Below are 21,727 nucleotides of genomic sequence, written 5' to 3'. Positions count from 1 at the left end.
CACTCCATCCATGAGTTTGCATGTATATGTGTTTAATATTACGTTTAGTACTTTTAAGTTGCAGTGTTTTCGCATTTTATTGTGTCTTAGTATTGGCATAGTTAGTATTCTTTGAGTTGTATTAGGCTCTTTGAGTTGTTTGAATGCAGAAGTATAGCACTCCCTCACCCACCCACACCCCATTGGACATTGTTGTGCAACTGTTAGAGTTTGTGAGGAAAGGTCTACACACTTCACAGCAGAAGGTAGAAGTGCTGCGCTGCTGCCTTTATTCGCACTGACTCTGACATAAAGCTGCTTTACAAATCAGCAGAGATAACATTTCCTTGCCTGCCAATAGTTATTCTCTTACATAAGTTGGGTTTTTGGAAATCATGCTGCAGTTTGTGCGTGTGTGTGTGTATGTATGTATGTATGTATATATATATATATATATATATATATATGTGTGTGTGTGTGTGTAAAAGGCAGCATGAGAAAAGATACTCTTCCAACAAGAACAATCAAGAGGGGAGCTTTTGGTTCTCGACTTTGTAATGGAACCATTAAAGCAAGACTTTACATAATGATTATCTGGATTTATGGTTGAGGTCGGCCCAACAGCCTTTATGAATTAGAATATTAAACATGGTCAAAAAAAGCAGAGAAGCGGGTCAGTGAAATCAGTGATGAAATTTCACGAAGCAAATGCCACATTTTTAATAAGCACAAGGCCGTTACCTGGAAACTGTTAGGGAAACAAGATACATCTGGGTGAATGACCGTGTTTGCAAAATGATCTCCTAAGGCAAACCCCAATTACAACGAAATTAACATTAATAGGTGGCAGTGTATAACATTAATCATGCTTAGGAGACACACACCATGGAAATAAATCTGAAGTAATAACCGTGCTGCTGGAGTGGAGCGTATTAAGACTTTTTATTTATTCAGTCATTTTAAAAGGGCACTCTATACAAGTTAAAACATATGCTGCTTTGAATATTTTCATGTGACATGAAATAAAACTGTCTGCAATTACTATCATTTTTTAGTTTGAAAATATTAACTGTAGAGGCACATGACAGAACATAAAGACATTTCGTACTCTGTAGTGATCGTGGCAACGGATGGTATGAAAGATGGGCGTCACTTCCGTGATGTCATCCAGTCGTTTCTGAACTGTTTTGAAATCCTAATTGTGTTATCCCCGTCGTCAGCGTGGTGTTTGAAAGAGGATGTGAAGAAACAGGATCTGAAGAGCCATTAGCCAATGAACATAGTACAAATAATCTTGATTTCTGGATTTCCCACAATGTCTAAAATTTGCCCATAAACTCATCAGCAAAGTTTTTACAGAGGCAAAGCCTGAGGGTCGTTTAAGATACTGTTGAGGTTTTGCAGATATGTGCCTGCTAGCTATGTGATGTTAACTTCTTGTATAATTGTGACAACCCTGTAATAATGTAGGGTCAAGTGAAAAAACTCCCAGCCACACAGGCTTGCCTAGTAGTTAGCAAGTGTTTGCAGATTAATATGAATAATTAGAGGCAACTAATCTGCTAGCAACCAAAGCAATTACTAGGAGGTTTCTGTTGCAGCACCTTCTTTGCACTCAATTTCACCCAGGGTGAAGAAGTCACTTGGATGAGTGACGAAACGTTTCTCCCACTGAAAACGCTACATCCAGATGAACAGAATCAACTTTTTGGGATCTACTTACCTGGATGATTGAGCATGCATCAAGACACTTCAATGCTAATACTTTTTTTTTATTTTACTTGAACCAGTCTGAGTCTCGTAGGATGCAACATTCACCACCTTGGCAGTTGTAACCTCAACCTTCACTGTTTTGTCTTTAATTTTTTAAAATTATAATCACTTTAAAGGGAATACTTTGGAAGGATGTGCCCTTTCTGGATTCCATTGTGGACACCGTGTTTCAGTTGCTTCAGTCATATGGTTTCCTGGTTTTTGGCAACTCTATGTGCAACTTTCCTGTGTTTTGTAAACTTGTCTCCATGAGAGAAATGGAGGTGTGTCAGACTGCAGATATTAAGCACATGTCTATTAACTTTGAATGATTCTGACTCAACAGCATAGGCTTGGTGGTAACAGAAAACTTATTGTGCGTGCACACTTGTTTTCTTTTGCAAGGTTAGACCATGTTTTAGTACATCAACAATGCTGATCTCAGTCTCAGTTTGCATGCATAGCATAGCAAGTGTCAGAGGTTGTGAAAGTGTCAGAGTGTCTGGTAATGTGAAACAGGATGTTCCGCATGCTCGTTTCACTGACACTCTGCGTTTTGTGCCTCTGCACACTTCATTCTGTAGCATTTCTCAGTTATTTACAGCTCGTGCTAAGAAATCTATACCTGAGTGTCCACATAGGTTTATATTATTTTACAGTTTTTACATATATTTGTTCTTTTCACCCTGTGTAGCATCCCTTTCTCCTTTACTACTTAGCTCATTTATTTGTAACTCTTTCCTCTCCATCTAGCTTTTCTTTTGCTCTGGCTTTTCTTATACACTTAAATTCCCTAATTGTCTAAAATTCCTGACGCCCTCACTCCTTTCCTCAAGTCTCTGTGGATTACTTTGCCCTTTGGTTGAATATTGTTATGTTGAGTTAGAGGTAAATGCAGATTGTTGCCCTCTTTGAGCCTCCTTGCCGACATGCCTTTCTGTTTAAGATAACGTTTTGTCACTTGTCACTAAATGCTTGCTCAAAGTGAATAGTTGGGTGTCCCTCTAGTTCTCAAAGATGTCAGGACGTAATGAGTAAATATTTTCATGTTTACAAACAATGATATTTGAAAAAGAATTTTTCCCCTCAAACTTTGTAAATTTGCAGCAATCACAGTCTTAAAGACTGACTGTGACTTTTGTGGTATTCTAGACTTCTTGAAGCACCTCCCACAGCTTTTTTCTGATTAGTTTGATGGGCACTTCCTAGATACCAAATAATCAGAAGCTCAGTTTTGGAGCTGTGATTTGGGTCGTTGTCCTGCTTTACGAGGAAAGTGGTTTCAACAGCTTCCACAGGGTATGGCTTTGCCTTGCAAAATGCAGCGGAAGCTTTGCTTGTTCAAGATTCCTTTCATCCTGTCCAAAAATTACCCTCTTTACCACCATCCTTAAAAGACAGCTTCAGGCACTCATTCAGCATCATTTTCATCATTTTTTTGATCCAGAAACCTCAAATTTAAATTTCTCTGCATATATGTATTTTTCAGTCTTACTTTGTCCATTGACTGTATTTTGTTACCAGCCCTAATCTTTTTCTTCCATTGGCCAGTCTCAGATTTGGCTTTTTCGTCTCTTCTTAGAAGGCCATTTTCCTTCTGTTGCTTCTTAACTGTTGATATTGAGGCTGCTGTTTTGGCGGGATACCGTTCAATGAGGTTTCCAGGTGAGGACCTGTACCGCTTCTTTTTCTCAAACTAGACTATAATGTATTTGGCTCAGTTGTCCACAGACAAGTCACCCCCTTTTTTTACCCACTTTGACGCTATAAAGGCCGATGCTACACATACTTAGCTGATTTGTTTAGCTTTTTTAATCAGCAAAATCGTAACAGGAAATGTGATTAACTTGCATTAGCTAAAGTACTGCACCACTGGATGACAAAAAAATTCAAATTAATGATTACAAATGTACTTTTTTTTCAACAACCTGGGAAGTTGACTATAAACTTTTGAACAGTAGTGTATATGTTGTATGTATAAGGGATTAGAGGGGATGAATAGCTCTTTGACATTTGTTATGACTGAGAGATGGCTATGGCTGGAGACGACTCAGTCTCGTTTGGCAAATGACAGTAGGAACGTGCACTGCCAGGCCATGGTGTGTGTCAGCTCTGATATTCTCAATGACTCATTCAGCAAGGACAGAGGAATGAAAGCAAAGAGAAAATATCTGAGCCTGTCACTGCTGACACTGACTTCTACTGAATTCACCCACTGTTTGAACTGCATGATGCGCTGCACATTGATGTCAGTAGTGTGAGTGTTTGCTGGCTGTGAGCACAGGAAATTCTTTTTCTTTTTTTATGTCATACACGTAGCCTTGTAGTTTCAGACTGTCAGTTCTTGAATTGTATTGGAAGAAAAAAACGTCTGTTTAGTCTAGGTAGGAAAAGTGGGCAGAGAGAAAGTATGTGCCTGCCTGTATGTCAGTGTTTGCGAGAGGTCACATGAGAGGAGGAGTGACAGAGAGCGAGAGAGGTCCCCGGGGCTCCGTGCATTGTGCCAGTGTGCGTTTACAATAGGCTCTTTGGAAAGGCTTCACAGCCAGTGAACTGCTCTATTTAGACTTAGCCGACCAGGCTTTGCCTCACGGAGCTCGACTTTTATCCTCTCTTTTTCTAAAGCTCTTGGTTTAGCCTCACCATCCTGCCCCGCACCTCAGTAAGACACTCAGCTCCTGTCTGTCCAGTGTCTGGTCACAGTCCTCACGGTGGGGGTCGTGTGGTGGTGATGGTGTTGGGGGTCCACTTCACATACTGCTCTAAGAATAGTTCAGTAACTCTCTGTGAGTGAATTGCAGTGTTGTCTCTCTCCTTCATGTTGCATTCCAGAGTAGGAGGCCTGAATATGCAACGTCTGCTACCCTTCGACTCCCATGTTCTGCTGCCTTCGCCCTCTTGTATCTGCATACTTACTTGCACTCTGAGGCGCTGATATATGATCAGGACTTTTCCTCGTTAACTCTTTTCAACGATTGGAGGGGGTAAGATGGAGAAACCCCAGGAGTGATCTAATTAAGCAACAAATTGGCAGGATGGAATAATATTTTAGCTGCCACCAGCTGGAGAGGACATCCTTAAAATCTGTAAACTAACAAACAAACATGTTTTTGCAAGATGTTTGAATCTTTCAGGTGTTTTTTCTTCCTATTTACTCTGGTTGTGCCCAGCAATAATCCCGCCTTACTGTTTACACCATTTGACAGCAAAATAGATACCAACATAAATTCACACACAAACTGACTTAAATGGAGTTTTTAATGCCAGTTTATAATGGATTGTAAGCAGCATTAAGCTGCATTTAGTCAAATTAGGAATCTGTTATAAAGCTACTTTTTTTTGGTGAATAAACGGACAATCATTTTAAAAAAAGTCCAACAAAGTTTTATCTTTAAAATAAATTGCTTCTCACTTTGGAAAGTAGCAGGAATTTTTCACTCCCATGAACCAGTTAAATTAGCACAGAGACTGTAAACAGGGTGGCTTGTAGTTTCCACAGCTGATTAGAGTTTACAGAATACACTATTGAGATATTCATCTACTGGGTTGGATTTTTTTTTTTTTAATTGTTGGGATTTTTTGTTGGGAGTTTTTAAAAAGGTTGAAAAGGTTTACTGTCTCGTTACCATTGTTATCTTTGTCACTAGATTTTTTGTTTCAAAAATGAACCTTGTTAAGGTTACATTACGTCATGTCGGTATTTCTGCTTCTTAAACTGAACTATATTTATGAGCTGGCCGTACCGTAATCGAATTGAAAGAAAAATAATAAATAGCTTGTTATGGTATAGCGTGGTTTGTCAGATGACGTCACATTGTTCAAGAGTGTTCCATCATGATACAGCCACTGGTTGCTAGGGGAAAACCTGACTGGTTGGCAGCGGTTCCTGGAAGTTGCTGACTCTTGCTGAGTGAAATCAGATGCACCAAAAACCTCCCAAAGTTGTAGAATCTGGACTCCTAGGTCTGTATGTTTTGGACTTCAGCAGTCATTTTCCCAGCAACTGCCATCAACCTGCAGCAGCCACTTGCAACCACTCAGGGACTGGTGGCTGTCAGACAACTGCTAGAGACCCTTATTCACTTGATGCTTCATTATTACCATGATTTTCATATGTCCAAAATAACCAAAAAGTTAATGTCACGTGGTTAGAGGGAACGTGTCTGCAAAATCTCAGTAGTCAGTCTTTTGTTTTTGGGTTTTTTTTGGTTTTTGGTAATTGCTGATATTAGCTTTTCATTTTCTGTTTTGGATTTACTGGCTTACTGTGCATTTGCACTCCCTAATAGTTTGTGCCTTAACTCTGCATCTTTCTCTGTGCATACAAGACACATCAATTTTATGTGGCTTAAATGTCAGCCAAAGAGCCAAAGAGGGAATCTGCAAAAGAAATAGGAAAAGAAAAGCTTGGGGCAGAGTGAGAGACAGAAGAGGTATTTTGAGTTTTTAGGAGGTGGGAGAAGAGGGAAAGAGGAAAAGGTAAGGGAGGATAGCACATATAAAAAAACGCATGAGGAAAAGTCTTAAGAACAGCTGCGTCCTTATTCTAAACTGGGACCTCGGGGAAAGGGAGCAGAGCTGAGTGGGCATCTGGTAGACTGTTAGCGCTGGTTTAGAGGTTATACAGAGGTTACATGTAGGCTTTGTGTAAGTGTCATACGCAGGCGTTCTTACTGAATGATTCATTGCAATTTAGGCAATCACATGGGCTTTTCTAGAACAGTGAAGATTTAGACTGGGGGTTGATATGAGGTGTTATGATGATTTTTCACTGATTAGCCTAGAATGAAGCTGATATTATTTTTCTGTCTATGTCCCCAGTAGCTTATTATCACACTATCCATTGTGCTGGTATGTGTCTCTGGCATGGCTGCGTAAAAGTAAATATTAGCTTGGGCCCAATTTAGGATGAATATGGCAAGTTCAGAGTAAGGACACATTTTTCAAGCTACCAGAGTTACAGGAAACAGAAATCATTAGGGATAATTGCTCAAAGAATAGTTACGGTTTCCTAGTGTCAGTGGGCCAGGCTGCAATGGGAGTAGAGTTCGGATTTGGGGGTACTTCAGGGTTTGATTTGGCTAGCCTCAAGAAATCATTAAAGTGTCTCGTTGGTTGGAGATTCCCTCACCTGGACAGGAAATAGGAGAGGCCAAACAGCTGTGTAAATGGTCCAGATAGGATCACAGAGGAACAAGTATGACTACTGTGGCAGAGTGGACTTCATTATGTTGCTGTAGCACTCTCTCCAGTAATATCAAGTTTTGATGAACAGATTAATATTGGCAAACCCTCCCCTCTCAGCAGCGAAGGCTCGTCTCTGTTCGTGATTAATGTTCTCTCTGTTGGATGGAGAAGCACAATTTAAAGGGGCTGGTCTTTTTTTTTCTAAGTCACATTACCTTAAGCCTCGCTTGCTGTATGAGCTTCTGCTATCTACATTTATAAACATGAACTAACAAAGCAGAATTGAAACATACTGTAAAGTATAGGGAGTGGGGGGGCGCAGAACAAAGTATAAAAAGCCTTCCTGCTTCATCCAGATCAACGTGCATTATCACAAATATTTATTGCTGAGCGCATAGGAAGCTGGTGACCTCAGCTGTTCACGCTTGACTGCTGTGGCCAGACAAGACAGGGAAGGGGGGAAGGAGAGAACAGCGGGGAGACGTAGAGAGAGATGCCACGTGGGAGATTGAATTAATGAGACACAAGCTGTGTGACAGTATAGCTGTGTGTCTGTCTGCCGCTCCGCCTGCATGACTTCCTAATTATATGTCTCTTATTCGTCTTATGATGCATGTTTCCAAATGTGGGAATGAGTGCATGCATGTGAGCATGAAGCAGGGTGGAGGACAGGTGTATGCTGTTTTGACCTTCTAGTTTTATTACCATTAGCTCCAATAAGTGCCAGCTAAAAAAACAGATTTATATAGTAGATAAGGACACAATAAGATGCTAAAAGTATCTCAAGTGAAGCTTCAAGGGAGACTTATTTCGCACAGCTAACACAAGTGTCGATACTAACATGAAGAACTAATTACAAGAAGAGGAATATCAGCTTCTGGTGGTTTAATAACTTGATGGTAGTATTTTTTTGTGAGTGACATCTTGTTATATTTCATATAACTCTATAAACAATGCAATAAACAGAAAGTATATTTTAAAAGTTCAATCTTCGCAGGCAGCTTTAAGCTTTCCCTTTCACTTAATAATGTCATACATAATTACACCCCTGATGAGTTCTTATCTCTAATTTCACACTGTCAGGTTCTATTTCTTTTATTATTCACTGTTGTAAAGGTGATGGTCTGTTCAAATGCCGCATCTATATATGCAGATGTCTACATGTATACTATGCAAAGGGTTGAAGCGTTCTTCCCAGGGTAAGATAATTGGCTACTAAGAAAATAGTTGTCATTTTTAACAATGCAGCTCATTTTCTGGCAGCTGCTCCTCACTAGCCGTCTCTCTTTCATATTCTCCATCTCATCTGCTCTTTTGTCCCCTCCCCCAAACATCCCTCCTGCCTCAGGAGTTTAGTTCTCAGTTTAAGACATTTTAATAGCTTCCTTTTCTAAACAAACCAGCTGCCAGAGGACCAGATAGTTGCTCTGGCACAGAGCGCCTCCTGGAGGTCATTTCTTATAGACTAGGGCAACCAACAGCAGCACGGGGGTGTGGGGACAGGCATTTCCTCGTCAGCCACACAGGCTGCTGTATTGAGTCATCAGCACTAGATGGCATTGGCAGTGTGTTGTAGCTCTGAAGTCAGTGCTTCCTGTAACCTCACCCAGCTCAGTGCAGAGGCAGACAGAATCTATGAAAGAGTCCGCAGTATCTTCCTCTTTGATCAATAATTCTGCACAGGCACATTCACAAATGAGAGCTGTGATGCAGTTTTGCAGTAGGGCACTATGTTCATCACATGAATCACTTTACCCTGTAGATTGCACAGGGCGAGGTGGCGGAAAGGAAATCATTGAGATGGTCTTACAGCTTTGTTAAGAATGCATTCTTTTCAGGTATTGTTTGGCCACAGCTGCTGCAAACTGGGGATAAACTGTACATTTCTGCAGGCGCCTAAAACACTGTTGAAAAAAGTTGAAAAAAAATTTCTCACTTTAGATCTCGTGTGTCTTCCTGTTTGTGTTGTGATGGTGTGCTGCGGTGACACACTCGAGCTCTGAGGTTTTACTGAGAACAGAACATCAGGATGAAAAGCACTATCACAAGTGATATCATGTGATTAGCGTTAGTAAAAGTACTACACAGCGACACCTGAAAATGCAAACTTTTTCTTTGCTTTATCTCCCCATAGCACCTCTCTGCTGCAAGCTCCTTTTCACGAACTACCACAAGTCACCTGAACAAATGTTGCAGAAACATATGTGTGCAGAAAAAAAGGCTCCTTAAATTATCCCCCTAACAAACTCCTAAGAAAGTGATCCCATCGTATTTATCTGGGGGCTTGGAGCCTTAGGAATTCCTCTCCTGACTCTATCCTACTTCAGCTACTCACGTCTTTGAATGTCACAAGTGAAACCCTGCACATGTGCTTGCTGTGTGAGACAAGGAGGGTAGTTTAAGCAACAATGAGGTTGACCCTGTGTTGCTCTAGTTGCACTATGAGTGCCAGTGGCAAAGCTATATAGTCTGTTGAGAGCCAAGTGCCTTTGATTGACAGCATTCTTCCTGTTGTGGTATCCATGGGAACAGGTTAGTGTTTTCCCAACTAAACTCTTTAGAGTTCTGCACCACATCAAACACGGCTGCTATGAGTCAGCCTCCAGCTCTACAGGGAACCTAACTATAGCAGAGCTAACTGCTTACAAGGCAGTGTGCAGGAGTTTTAATGGACTGTGGTTTCCTACTTGGCCTAGTTGGCTGAGGTATTTGAAGTCTGTAAAATGGCTTATGTTTGTCTTTTGCTAAAATAGTTTACCTCTGTGTGTTTGCAGCATGCACACTGTCATTAAACCTCCTGCAATACTGTTGCTTTGTCACTTCTAGTGTTGTTTAGCAGAGTAACAAATCTGCAGTGGGGTTATAGAGACTGAGGCTCTACAGCTGGAAAACATTAACTCCACAGAAAAATGGCAGCACACTGCCCTGCACACCCCAGTGATGTCATCTATTATAAAAGTTCAAACTTGCACAAAACATAACCCCAGTCACATATAAGCCTACAAAAGCATATGTAAGCACACATACAGTCAGACATACTTAAAGACATATCGCAAAGATAAAAATGGACGGGCACCATTTCTGATTGAGCAGGTTAGTAAGCCAGAATATTCCAATAACAATTGTTATAAAAGGTTAAAAGTTTTTACTTGGAAATCCCCAAAAATTACTGGCCACTGATTAGCTTATGTGTGCTCCAAATAGTGTCTGTATAACTTCTGTTATTTCTCCTAAAGCTGCCGTCTAAAATAGCATTTAATTTCCAAGTTAAATCATCTCTCCTTCTCCTTTAAGACAGAAAGTGAAGTGAAACATCGATAAAGCATGACTCTGTTCAGATGTGCAAGATTAAATAATAAAAGACATCATAGTCTCAAACCAACACGCTTCATTTCTCCTAGTGTTACATGCTTCTTAAAGCATAGGTTTTGTCAAATCGTGGGAAATAAATATTACAAAAATGTTTTTAAACATTTTGATATTTTTAATCACCTTGTTATCCAAAGAAATTTCACTAAATATAACATGTCATTCTTTAAAAATATCAAAAACATCTACCTAGACTCTTTAGAGGATAGTTCTGAAGTACTTGTTAATGTAGGCATGCAATTGCTCCTTTTAGTAGAGCTGTACTTACAGAAGTGTAATATTTGGAAACAGTTTCAAAGTGTGTGGAAGGAGTAAATGAGAGTACAAGATCAAGATAGCTGTGTAACACGGAGACTTTTCTGTCAACTAGAGGGCATGGCTGTGTGGGCATATTTTCATGACAGGACCATTGTGGAGGCCTGGCATACAAACAAAGCCCATCTCTGTGGTTCTGTGTGTAATAGCTGCGCTGCTATAAGGCATGTTCCTCTGAATATCCTTCAGTGAGAGGCAGGGGACTTGGAAGCAGAGAGGCGGCGGTGGTGGGTGCGGTTAATGTTTCTCTCCACATAGTACATTGTACTGGTCATATGCACTGTCATCTCTTACTGAGTGGGGCATGTTAATATTTGTACACAGTGTGGGAGAGGAATTGCAATTGCGTACGTGCAATAATCTATGCGTCTGTTTTTGTGTTTTGTGGTGTCCGTTGTGTGTTATATTTAGCTATGTAAAGCATTATAATAATTAGCATTTATGTGGGTGGGGGGGTGTGATTTTTCTGCCACTCTGACACGGTCATTAATGACCTTAATCATGACTTAACAACATCACCATGGTTACCGCCTACACTCTGCAGGGAACTAGGAGTGTGCAAACGCCTGAACCTGTAGATTATGTGTCTCCTGGTTATAATTCTCCTGATGGGCTTATACATACACACACCCAATTATTATATAGTAAGGATAGAATGTGTAAAATAATGTCCCATGTTGCTATTCTTCCTATTGCAGTGCTTGAAATATGCAACATTTTGAGCTGATTAGTTATATTGTAGTGGAATATTCTAGCCATCCATCCATTTGTCCAATTCAGGGTCATAGGGAGGGCTAGAACCTGTTCAGAGAGTATACTCTGGTCTCCACTCTGTTGCAGGGCTAATAAAGAAAGACAGGAAATCGAATTACAATGCCTAATTAATGTACGCAACCCCATACCTGTTTTTGGACTGTGGGAGGAAGCCAAAGCACAGAGAGAAAACCCACGCAGAAAGATGGAGAACATGCAAGGGCCTCAGCAGACCGTGGATTCAAACTCGGCAACTTTCTTGCATTGAGGCAAGATAGCTGTGTAACATGGAGACTTTGCTAACCACTAATCCACTGTGCCGCCCATCATGGAAAATTACTTTTTCAAATTTGCCTTCTCTCCTAATGAGCACTAACTATTTGCTGTTATGATTTATTTAGTGCTTTATATTTAGAAGTGAATAGAAGGTGCTTTAGGCTGACTGTATAGTCTAAAAAGTGAATACTGTAGGTGTATTCAAGGGCAACTCTTCTGTCTATAAAAACAAGTCTGGTTTTATAGAAATCTATGAGAAAACGACCCTGCTGTTCATTTGCTTACTGACCCCTGTAAACACATTCCTAATGAGATAATGGTCTCAAACATTAGTTCAGGGTCTAAGAGAAAATGGATGGTTAATTGTCAATCCATCCATTTTCTCAGCCACTTACCAATTTCTGTGGGCGGAAGGTGACATCCTGGAGACTTTATGCATGACAATTAATTTCACGCATGAATATTAATTGTGTAACTTGCAGTCCCAGTCGCCATAAACTAGACAGTGATGGAGGTCATGCTTTAGGTTGTATTTTTGGTGATTGACATATCACTTTCTTATGAGCATGCGCTTTTCTCAGTTTCTCAGAAAGATCCAGCGAGTCTCATGATGTCGTTCTTCTAAAACTAAATAGGGCGACGATCATAAAGATAAGATTTTGCAAACGATTGGGCGATATCACAGTAGATATGTTTCTCATCTGCTAAAACAGTGCTGTTCCTTATTTTTTTGTTTTTTGTTTGATTGATTCTTGTCTATCTCAGCCTCTCAGCTAGTAGTACTTTGACCCAGCTCAGCTCCATTTTTCCTTAGTAAAATATGTATGTAACTTTTATAGTGATAATAACTGACAGTAAACCAAACACAAAAGCTGCAAAACTCCTCTTCAACAACCTTTGCCTGACAATAGTTACAGGCATAGTTTCCTAAAATCTATATTTTGGTCTGCTTCTGGTTCAGCAAGTTCAACTGGCAAGAAAAACAAAGAAGATTTTATAATAAGAAGAATTTCAAATTGCTGTAAAACATATGAAAACCATTTCGTTCTGTGAATACACATTTTTTGTTTCTTTCAGTTAAGCCAAACACTGTGAAAGTGGAACATGAACAATAAAGCAAGACCAGATGTTTTCGCGACATGAAAAAAAATGGCAAAAGTGATCGTCACTGGCACTCAGAGACAGCTAAAAGTAATTTAATAGATTTTTTTATGTGGAATACTTCGCTTGGTGTCCCAATACCTACCTATGTGCTAAAGTTAATGGAAGTTCTCATCTGTTCTCTGCAGCCCTCTGCAGACTTTGCCCGTAAAGCCACCCACTTCCCACTTTCCATCCACTTTTCATTCAATAGCCTCTCTCACAACTCCACAACTCTCTCCACTGAGCCTCACTCTCTGCCAGCCTCCAATTTGGAGCATTATGCAGGATGTACTGTAGAAAACAAATGCTTACACATCACAATCACTATGCTCTTTCTTTAAAAAAAGCAACAGTTTATTTTACCTAATCAACCAGAATGTAGGATAGCATATCTGTGGCTTAGCTCATAAACCGCAATAACACAAACTGAGCCAGTAGAGCTCTGACTTGAAAAGGACTGGTGTAATTGGGAGACAAATGGGGAAGGACATAGCAGCAGAATGAAAATCAGGAAAAAAAGATGTAGGTTTGTGTGTGCAGGAGTCTGTGTGTATTGCAGCTGGTTCTGGTCAGCTGACTCCTATTGCTGACTCTGATTTGTTCAATGAGCTCGACTGGGCTGAACCATGCACAGCTGCAGTCGGTGTGTGTGTGTCTATTAGAAGAGGGAAAGAGAGAGGGAGAGACATGTAAAGCTGCCAGTGTGTTAGCTCAGCAGCATTAGGAGCAGGACACCGGAGCAGAGCAGTTCAGCGAAAACAAAACTGGCAAAGCAGGACTGGGAGAAGTGAAATTGGAGAGGAAAGCTGGGACGGGCACAGGGAGTTTAGGATGGAGCTTTACTTACTGCATTGGGCTTGAACCGAGTGCAGCAGCACTGGCTGGACCAGGGGCTGAACTGAGCTGTTCAGGGCAAACTGCTGTGCCTCAGTTCAGGTGACGCTCACACTGCCAGACGGAATCAGGACAGGCTGGACTTGGAGTCTCCAGCTTTGGATTATGGGTTGCTCGGCCAGTGTGGTACTGCTCCTGCGATCAGTGGGCGGGGCCGACTGCGGTCACATGTGTTCACGACAGGACCAGCTGTCACTGGATGCTGCCACGCCCACCTTAGAAGGTTATACCACTACCACCCCATCTCTGACCATCGTTGTAATGGTAACCAGCACAAGTGCACCTCAAGTTTCCATGCATGCACGTGTGGGCAGTTTGTGGGAACTTCAGCATGTTCCTGTTGTGTAATTGTGTGCTTCATTACAGTAAATCTTTTTTACAGATTTTCATATTTATTGAATACCTTAAGGTAAAATTCCTGTTTAAGTTTCTCTGTTTTGTAATATTACCTTCTGCATACTTTTGGACTTCTCCTGCCAAACTTTCCCTCTTTTTAATTGCCTTGGTTTTTTACACCCTTTGTCTCTCTTGCTGCTTTTGATATATGATCAATGACTGGGGCCTGGCTGTTTCCCCTCACAGCTGAGAGCCTAAAGGACGGAAATGGAAAGAGGAGACTAGAGAGGGGGTTGGTAAGGTCAGACATAAGGAATCTAGTTTCTGTGGGAAAAAATCTGCTTTCTCTGCGTATGGTGTACAGAGGAGATGATAAAAATAGCTATTTAAACAAAACCATTACTGAGATGTTGGGTGGGAGATGTTTGACTGAGTGAATCAATGACTGCATGAAAGAATCCATGACTGGATAAGAGAACTGCCGAATGAATGAAATAAAAAAACAACTTGTTTCTCCTTTCTGACTGTTTTCATTACGTGTCAGCCATCTGTTTGGTCTCGGCACCAGCTTGTCTTGGCCAGATTTTTTTTAAATTCCCATTGTGATCCCAGTTTCTGTAAGCCCAGTGGAAAAAATGTTAGACATTTGGCAGAAATGGGATCTTTACAGTCCCCCTTTCTGTTTCTTCGTTTCCCCCGTTTCACTCCACTCCATAAACCCCGTCTCTTTTGGTGCCTGTTTTCTGGGCTCTGTAGTAAACGAGAGTCACAATAGTTTATTTTGCAAAATCATCTTAGTCAGCAGATCCCTGTGAGCAAAGGAGCATCAGCTGATCTATTCAGGCCAGGTTGTGCTTGAAACTAGTGCACTCGCTCTGCATTAACTAGTCTTTTTCACCAGCATGTTGTGTTTCCAGGTCACAGTGAGACATTCATCATTGCCAGCAGCTTTGCCAAAATCTTGCTGTAAAATGTGCGGCTGGAAGCCTAAATAAAAATACAATGCCACTTCCAAAAAAGCTGGGATGCTGTGCTAAATGTAAATAAAAACAGATTGCAGTGGTCTGCAAATCTCATACACCCATATTGTATTCACAATAGAACATAGAAAACATATCAAATGTTTAATCTGAGAAAATTTGATGGCAGCAACATATCTCACATCTCAACACAACACATCTCCAAAAAGCTGGGACAGGGCCCCTCTTCTTTTAACAACAGTCTGTAAACCTGCTGCCGGACATCTGGGAGAGGAATATCTTCCTTCTCTCGTCTGGTTTGGCTGCTCACTAGTCCTTAATAATGTGCAAATGTTTTTAATCAATGAAAGGTTTGTACTGCAGGCAGAATCGGGACTCTTCTATTAAAAAACCTTGCCTTTCTTACAGTTGACGTGATGCTTTTCTGCATCATGTCTATATATGGCTCCTTTAAAATACATTTGTGGGTGGCATGGTGAACCGTGTGTACAGATAGTGATTTCTGGACGTGTTGCTGAGGCCATGCAGTGATTTTCTTTACAGGTGGCACTGTTTTTAATGCAGTGCCACCTGGGACCTGAAGATCACGGGGCTCAAATACTGATTTTCATTCTTGTCCCTTGCGCACAGAGATTTCTCCAGATTCTCTGAATCTGTTGACGATACTATGTGCTGCAGATGATAAGATACTTATCATTTATCATTTTGATAAGTTTCAAAATGTCCCCTCCTATTAGTACCACTTACTTTTCCAGTGTTTAGTTGCCACTGAGATTTGTTGCTTCCATCAAATTCAGACCGAGTTGCTGTGAATAAAATATTGGTTTCTGAGATTTACAAATCATGCATTCTGTTTTGATTTACATTTTACATTTACATTTTGTTTTTAAATGTTGTGTGGGGTTGTAAAGCAATTGGCAATAGACACCCATACTTATCAAAAAGAAATAAGTCAACCGACTGTCACTTTTGAGCCCTTTCGGGTTCACTGAGGTCTCTGGAAAATGGCCAATGTTTGAAAATGTTTGTTCTGCTTCAGGTTTCTGCCAGTTAGCTTTATTTGTTCATATAATTTTACAAATCTACTTGTTTAAGCATCCATCAATGCACCTAAAAACAATAAAAAATAAAAACAAACAAATTGCTTCAGTCTTCATTCTGTTTTGGTTGTGACAAATGTGAAACTGAGGTTTATAGGCCACCGGTGTACACTGTGTAGGGCCATTATTCTGAAGCGATTACATTGCACAATCAGTATTCACATTCACTTATTGTAGAAAATGTGATCTGGACCAATGTAAAACTGACTCTAAGGGTTATGAAAAGTTTGCCATTTTTTAATGCTGTTTCCAGTTTTTGACTGGCTCTTAAGCCATTTCTCAACATTTTTGGAAAAACTCCTTTGTGACCATGAAACCGATGTCATAAATTTGTTATAAATATGTCATAAATATCTAGAAGAACCTCCATCCCTCCACCTCACCATCAAAGTGTGACACGTTGTCTCCTCTGCCACACAAGTGGTGGTCAGGCCGGGCTGCAAATTCTGCAGTTTCCCCATAGCCACTTTCAGTCCTCTTCATACTGAAGTCTCTAGTTTCTTTGAGTGACTTTCAATAATGTGTCAGGGATTAACAAAACAAATTGGAAAATATGTGTCCATTTGCTGTGAAACAAGAGCTGTTTGTGGTTTTCAAAATGGTCCTCACACAGCTGAATGGAGAAGCTTAAAAAAAGAGGATTTTAAAACATTTGATTTGCATTTTGCAGGAGGCGTGAAAGATGCTCATTGAACCACTAACTCCACACGCCAACTTGCCCCAAAAGAAGTAGAAATGTTGTTTTTCGTGAAATGAATGTCTTCTCATAGAAGTGTCCCCATCAGTTCCACCGTGTCTCTTACCAGACCATGTATTGCTATAATGATGTAAAGCAGATGGCTTATGTCTGGGTTCTGTTCCTCTGTGCTGTCTCAGCAGCTGTCTCTGTCCCCCTCTTTCTCTTAATCCCTATCAGTCTCTCACACTATTTATCTTCTTCTAAACTCCCTCTCCCTCTCTGTTTTTGTCACACTTTCTCACATCTCTCCCTTTACAAGATAACATCCTCTTGAATCTGTCTAGCAATCTACAAATGACACAGACCAGCTTGTGTACATGGTGTGCAAAGTGGGGAAACCTAATTCATCTTCCTTTTTTTTTCTTTTTTCTTTTTTTTATTTAGCTATCTGGCTTAATAATATGTCATCTTATATTTATTTTCTTCTTTTCTCTTTTAACTAAATTAGACGTCTATGTTCATGGATATGCTTGATGAAAGCAATAGAGTCTAGTGATCTATTTGCATCCTCCATACAGCTGTAGTTTACCAACATCAGCACCCACTCTTCCTCACTCCTGCCAAGAGGAAAAGAAGAAACAGAGGGAGTGTGGGACTTATGGAAAGTTGTTAAAATCTATGTTGAATAGGTTGAGAACGAAGAAAGAAGCAAGCTGGGGAGAAACAGAGTGTAAAATAAAGTCGTTTTCTGCTATTTGATGAGCTGAGGAAGCTATAGAGGAAGGAAGGGAGCTGGGGTAGAACAAGGGAAAGGAAAAGAGTGAAAGAAGGGGAGGATGCAACTGCTGCTTTTTAGTTGTGTCGGCATTGCCGACTGGAAGGAGTGCAGCACTAAGAGTGTAATCTGTGTTTCGAATACAAAACATCAAAACCATGAAATTAAACATGCAACTGGATAATTTTTTAAAGACATCTTATAAATTGCATTGAAGACTGCAAAATAAATTACTTGCTCAAAGTAAAATAGAAGTCTTTGCATTTGAGACCTTTGCATTTCATACTTTTGTATGTGACCTGACTGGCATCCAGCTTGATTATGTGGGAAACTGTCTTTACACTTCACCTTAATACGTGCTAATCAAGCAAAATCAGCTACCCACACCTAGTCACTATCTAGATCTTGTGGCCATAGGTAAGGGTATGAAGGTAGATTTTATGCTTAGCTCTCTCCTTACTACAACAGACCGGTGCAGTGTCCACATCACTGCAGATGCCATGACAATCTCTGCTCTGATTTCCCCTCACTCATGAACAGCGGCCCAAGATACTTAAACTCTTCCACTTGAGGCAACAACTCATCCATGAGATGGGGTGAGCATTCCACCCTCTTCCAGCTGAGGACCATGGTCTCAGACATGGAGGCGCTGACTCTCATCCCAGCTACTGCAGACTCAGTTGCATACCACCCTGCTGCAAACTGGAGGTCAATGCCTGATGAGGTCAGAAAAAGCACATCAAACAAGATGTGATCCTGAAGCCACCATAGTGTAGACAGTTCACCAATTGGCAACACCCAGATATCTAATTGGCTACCTCCCAATCCCAACTGGTCACGGCAGATGGCTGCCCCTCCCTGAGAGTGATTCTGACAGGGGTTTCTTCCTGTTAAAAGGAAGTTTTGCCTTGTCACTGTTGCCAGGTAGTTGCTTAAATGAGGTCATTTGATTGTTGGGGTTTCTCTCTATTATTTCAGGGTCTTTACCTCACAATATAAATTGCTTTGAGCAACTGTTGTTGTGATTTAGAGCTATATCAATAAAATGGAATTGAATTAGATAATTAATAATGCATACTGTGCAAGAGAAATTGCATTTTATAAGTGAAATGAAAGCTTTCAGGGAAATACAACTTGTGCCCAAGTTTTCAGAGATATCCCTGAGAAAGGACAGTTATGTGCAAAAGTCTTAAGCCCTCATTCAATTACATTCTGCTAGGAAGACAGGAGGCAGGTGCAAACATACCTGGAATGCAGCATATAAGACAACACAGCCTAAACTCTCCTAGGCAAGCTTTTGTGTAGTTTATTAAAATAGTCTTCAGGAATATTTCTTCAGCTTTCTCAAAAGTTTTTCTTTGGATGTTGGCTGATCCTACACTGATTCACACTGCTTGAGGGCTTTAGGGAGGCCAGTCCATGACTTATCGTTTTCCACCATGTGGTTTTCCTTCCAGGGATTTTATTGCATTGGCTTTTTTGTTTGGAATCATTGTCATGCTGAAAAGTTAAGGTGTTGCCAGACGCTTTCCAGATAGTAATGCATTGTGGATCAAAATCTGATGTTGCTTTTCTGCCTTCATATTTAAACATTTTAACAAGATCCCCAACAGCACTGTCTAAAATGCTGCCCCAAACTATGAAATAGACTCAGCTGAGTTGTACAGATGGCTGTAGGCACTCACTGTGCTATACTGATGATGAGTTGAACAAAAAATAAATAAATTTGGATTCAATGTGACTCACTGAAAATGAATGAAAAAAGCAGACAATGTCCAAAGAAAAAAATGTGAAAATGTGAAAACCTTCAGAAAGCCTGGAGAGTCTTTGCTCAAGACCACTTTAAAAATGACAAGACAAAACAAAGAAATGAGAGTTGGCTCAAGACTGTCGCACAATAGTGTTTAATTTGCAACGCTAATAGCACGTCCAATTTTAATTTACTATATTAAAACATGCAGAATTTGTAACAGTGGTGAATATAAACACTACATCTATTTTATTCATGGTCGTCTGCTCTTCGAGGACTTCCCAAATCACCTTCATGCATCCAGTTAAAATCCTGCAAAACCATAACGGTGAGATCCCGTGTAACACCTAAGCAGATACATATGTTTCTATATATCATCAAATTTGTTTCCTCTTTAAAGATCTCTGTTCTGCTATGAGGTTTGAACTGGGGAAGTCAGTGTGCGTGGGTGTGCACGTTAGCCTGTGTACGAGCAGACGGAGACGAATTGCTTCTGTGCATTCATGTATTAACTGTCATGCATTTCAGTGTGATTTTTTTAATGATTGCCTAAGTATGTTTCTATATCCTTACATATGTATGTGTGTATTGGTTTGCAGACAGTCTCATGTACGGATCCAGACAAGCTTTAGAACAGGAAGTTAATGGCTTGCATGCTTTTTTCCTATCTGCAAGTTTTTGTGTGAGCAGCTGTTGTATAACTGATAAAACCGGACAGAAGTAGATAAGATGGCGAGAGTTTGACTTTGATTATATGTGAGTGCATTATATTGTTTAATTGTTACAAAAAACAGAAAGAAGTTCCCCAGTTGCGTTAACTGGTAACTGTTTGTACAGTTACCAGCGTGGAGGTTAACCCAGTGGTTTTCATTGAGCTATTCCTTTACTTTATCTTTGCTGAGGTGTCTTCGACAATATCGAAAGTTTCATTGTGACGTTTAAAAACAGCTCAGCCCGGCTGATGGATATCTTAGTTGCTGGGGATTTTCTGACTCTGTGCATGTGCGTGCATGTGGTTTTGTGTGTGTGTCGGACATCAAACATCTACTTCCTCTACATCCACGTGTGCTGACACAAACTCATAAACCTACTGGGTGATACTTCCACTTCTAAAAGAGCACATGCCCGCAATGTGTGTTTGTACAGTTCACATTTAGTCTAGTTTTTTGGGGTTTTTTGTTCGGTAGCGTAAACTTTGGACGTAATTCTGCTGGCAATGAGCTTCAGGAGCAAAATCACCTTCAGGAAGAGAATAAAGAGTAAAAGAGTGCGATCGGATTTCAACCGGCTGAGCATTGTATGTATTTGTTTCGCTCTGTCTCTGTGTTCTTGCCTTAGTGTCTTAGTGCCTCACATTGTTTATAAGGACTCTTACAAAATGTCAATAATTTCTGTTCAGTAACTTACAGTAGCATCAGTTGTGGTCTTAAGTGCAGTATTTAAATATTTTAATGTTGATTATAGATCACTGTCCTGTGTGTTTTCTTATTAGGTGCCTGTAATTCTGCAATATTTATGGTGTTTTTGATCATTTGTTTGCTTGAGCCAGGCTCTGACAGGAAAAGGCAGTGAGAAGAGAACATGTCGAATTTAAAGACGCATGAATTCGATGAACTAACTGTACATTACAGTATCTGATAGATGTGATCGGTTATTGGGGGTGGGGGGCAAGTCTTTTCCCTGAAACATTAGCTCTGATGTCACATGAGTCAAAATGGAGTAATAGATATGAAAATGTCAAGCTTAATCTACCGCCTACCTGTTGTGTTTCTTTTTCATTTATTTACTTGAATTGCATTTTGATTAAATGCTGTTGGGGGATTTTTCTTTAAAAACAGTTATTAAGGTCAGTTTACCGAGTTGTTTTCAGGTATTAGAACTTAAGCTGGTTATTTTTTCCTATTTTTAGTTAGTCTGTTTTATGTTTTTTGAATTTGTTCACCCATAAATGTTACAAAACTTTGAGTTGTTTCCAATGAATTTTTTAATTCAATGACCCAAATGGCTCAAAATTCTTCTTCAACTAACACTTTCAGTGGCAAACATATTCAGTTTGTGGCTTACCAAGAGCAGGGAAGAAAAGGAAATTTTCATGTTTGAGAAGCTAACAGCTGTATCTTTGCATTTTTGCATTATAATTATTATTAAGAATGTTCTTTGACTATAGAGAAACAAGAAGAAACTGAAACTGAAAATCTAGATAATCAAAAGAACATTAGTTCAGGAAGGGTACAAAGCAGCGTGATCTTTACTACTCTGCAAGAATGAATATTAAAACTATAAACTGTGGTGTAGTTAAAGGAGTAACAAGACCAATGAATGTCACAAGTCAAGGGATCACCTTTTGTAGAGTTACACTTTTGCCTTCTACATGTGCTTCATGTTGATAGTCTGCCAAGAAGCCTGTTCTAGCTGTGAAGGCGCTGTAACTGTGCTGGT

General features: G+C 40.1%; 1 protein-coding gene across 1 annotated transcript in view; it reads left to right on the top strand.

Moving 5' to 3' along the window:
• Positions 1-474: 474 nt before the first annotated feature.
• dock10 (dedicator of cytokinesis 10) overlaps positions 475-21,727 on the top strand; it is a 59,378-nt gene continuing 38,125 nt past the window's right edge. The window contains exon 1 of the mRNA XM_040008541.1: positions 475-13,932. Coding sequence (XP_039864475.1) covers positions 13,774-13,932 — 159 coding nt within the window. The 5' untranslated portion in view covers positions 475-13,773. The remainder of the gene's footprint in view (positions 13,933-21,727) is intronic.

The sequence above is a fragment of the Simochromis diagramma genome, unplaced genomic scaffold (assembly GCF_900408965.1).
Source record: "Simochromis diagramma unplaced genomic scaffold, fSimDia1.1 OVJJ01000344.1, whole genome shotgun sequence".
Classification (NCBI taxonomy): domain Eukaryota; kingdom Metazoa; phylum Chordata; class Actinopteri; order Cichliformes; family Cichlidae; genus Simochromis; species Simochromis diagramma.
This window is presented reverse-complemented; position numbering and strand designations above follow the sequence as displayed.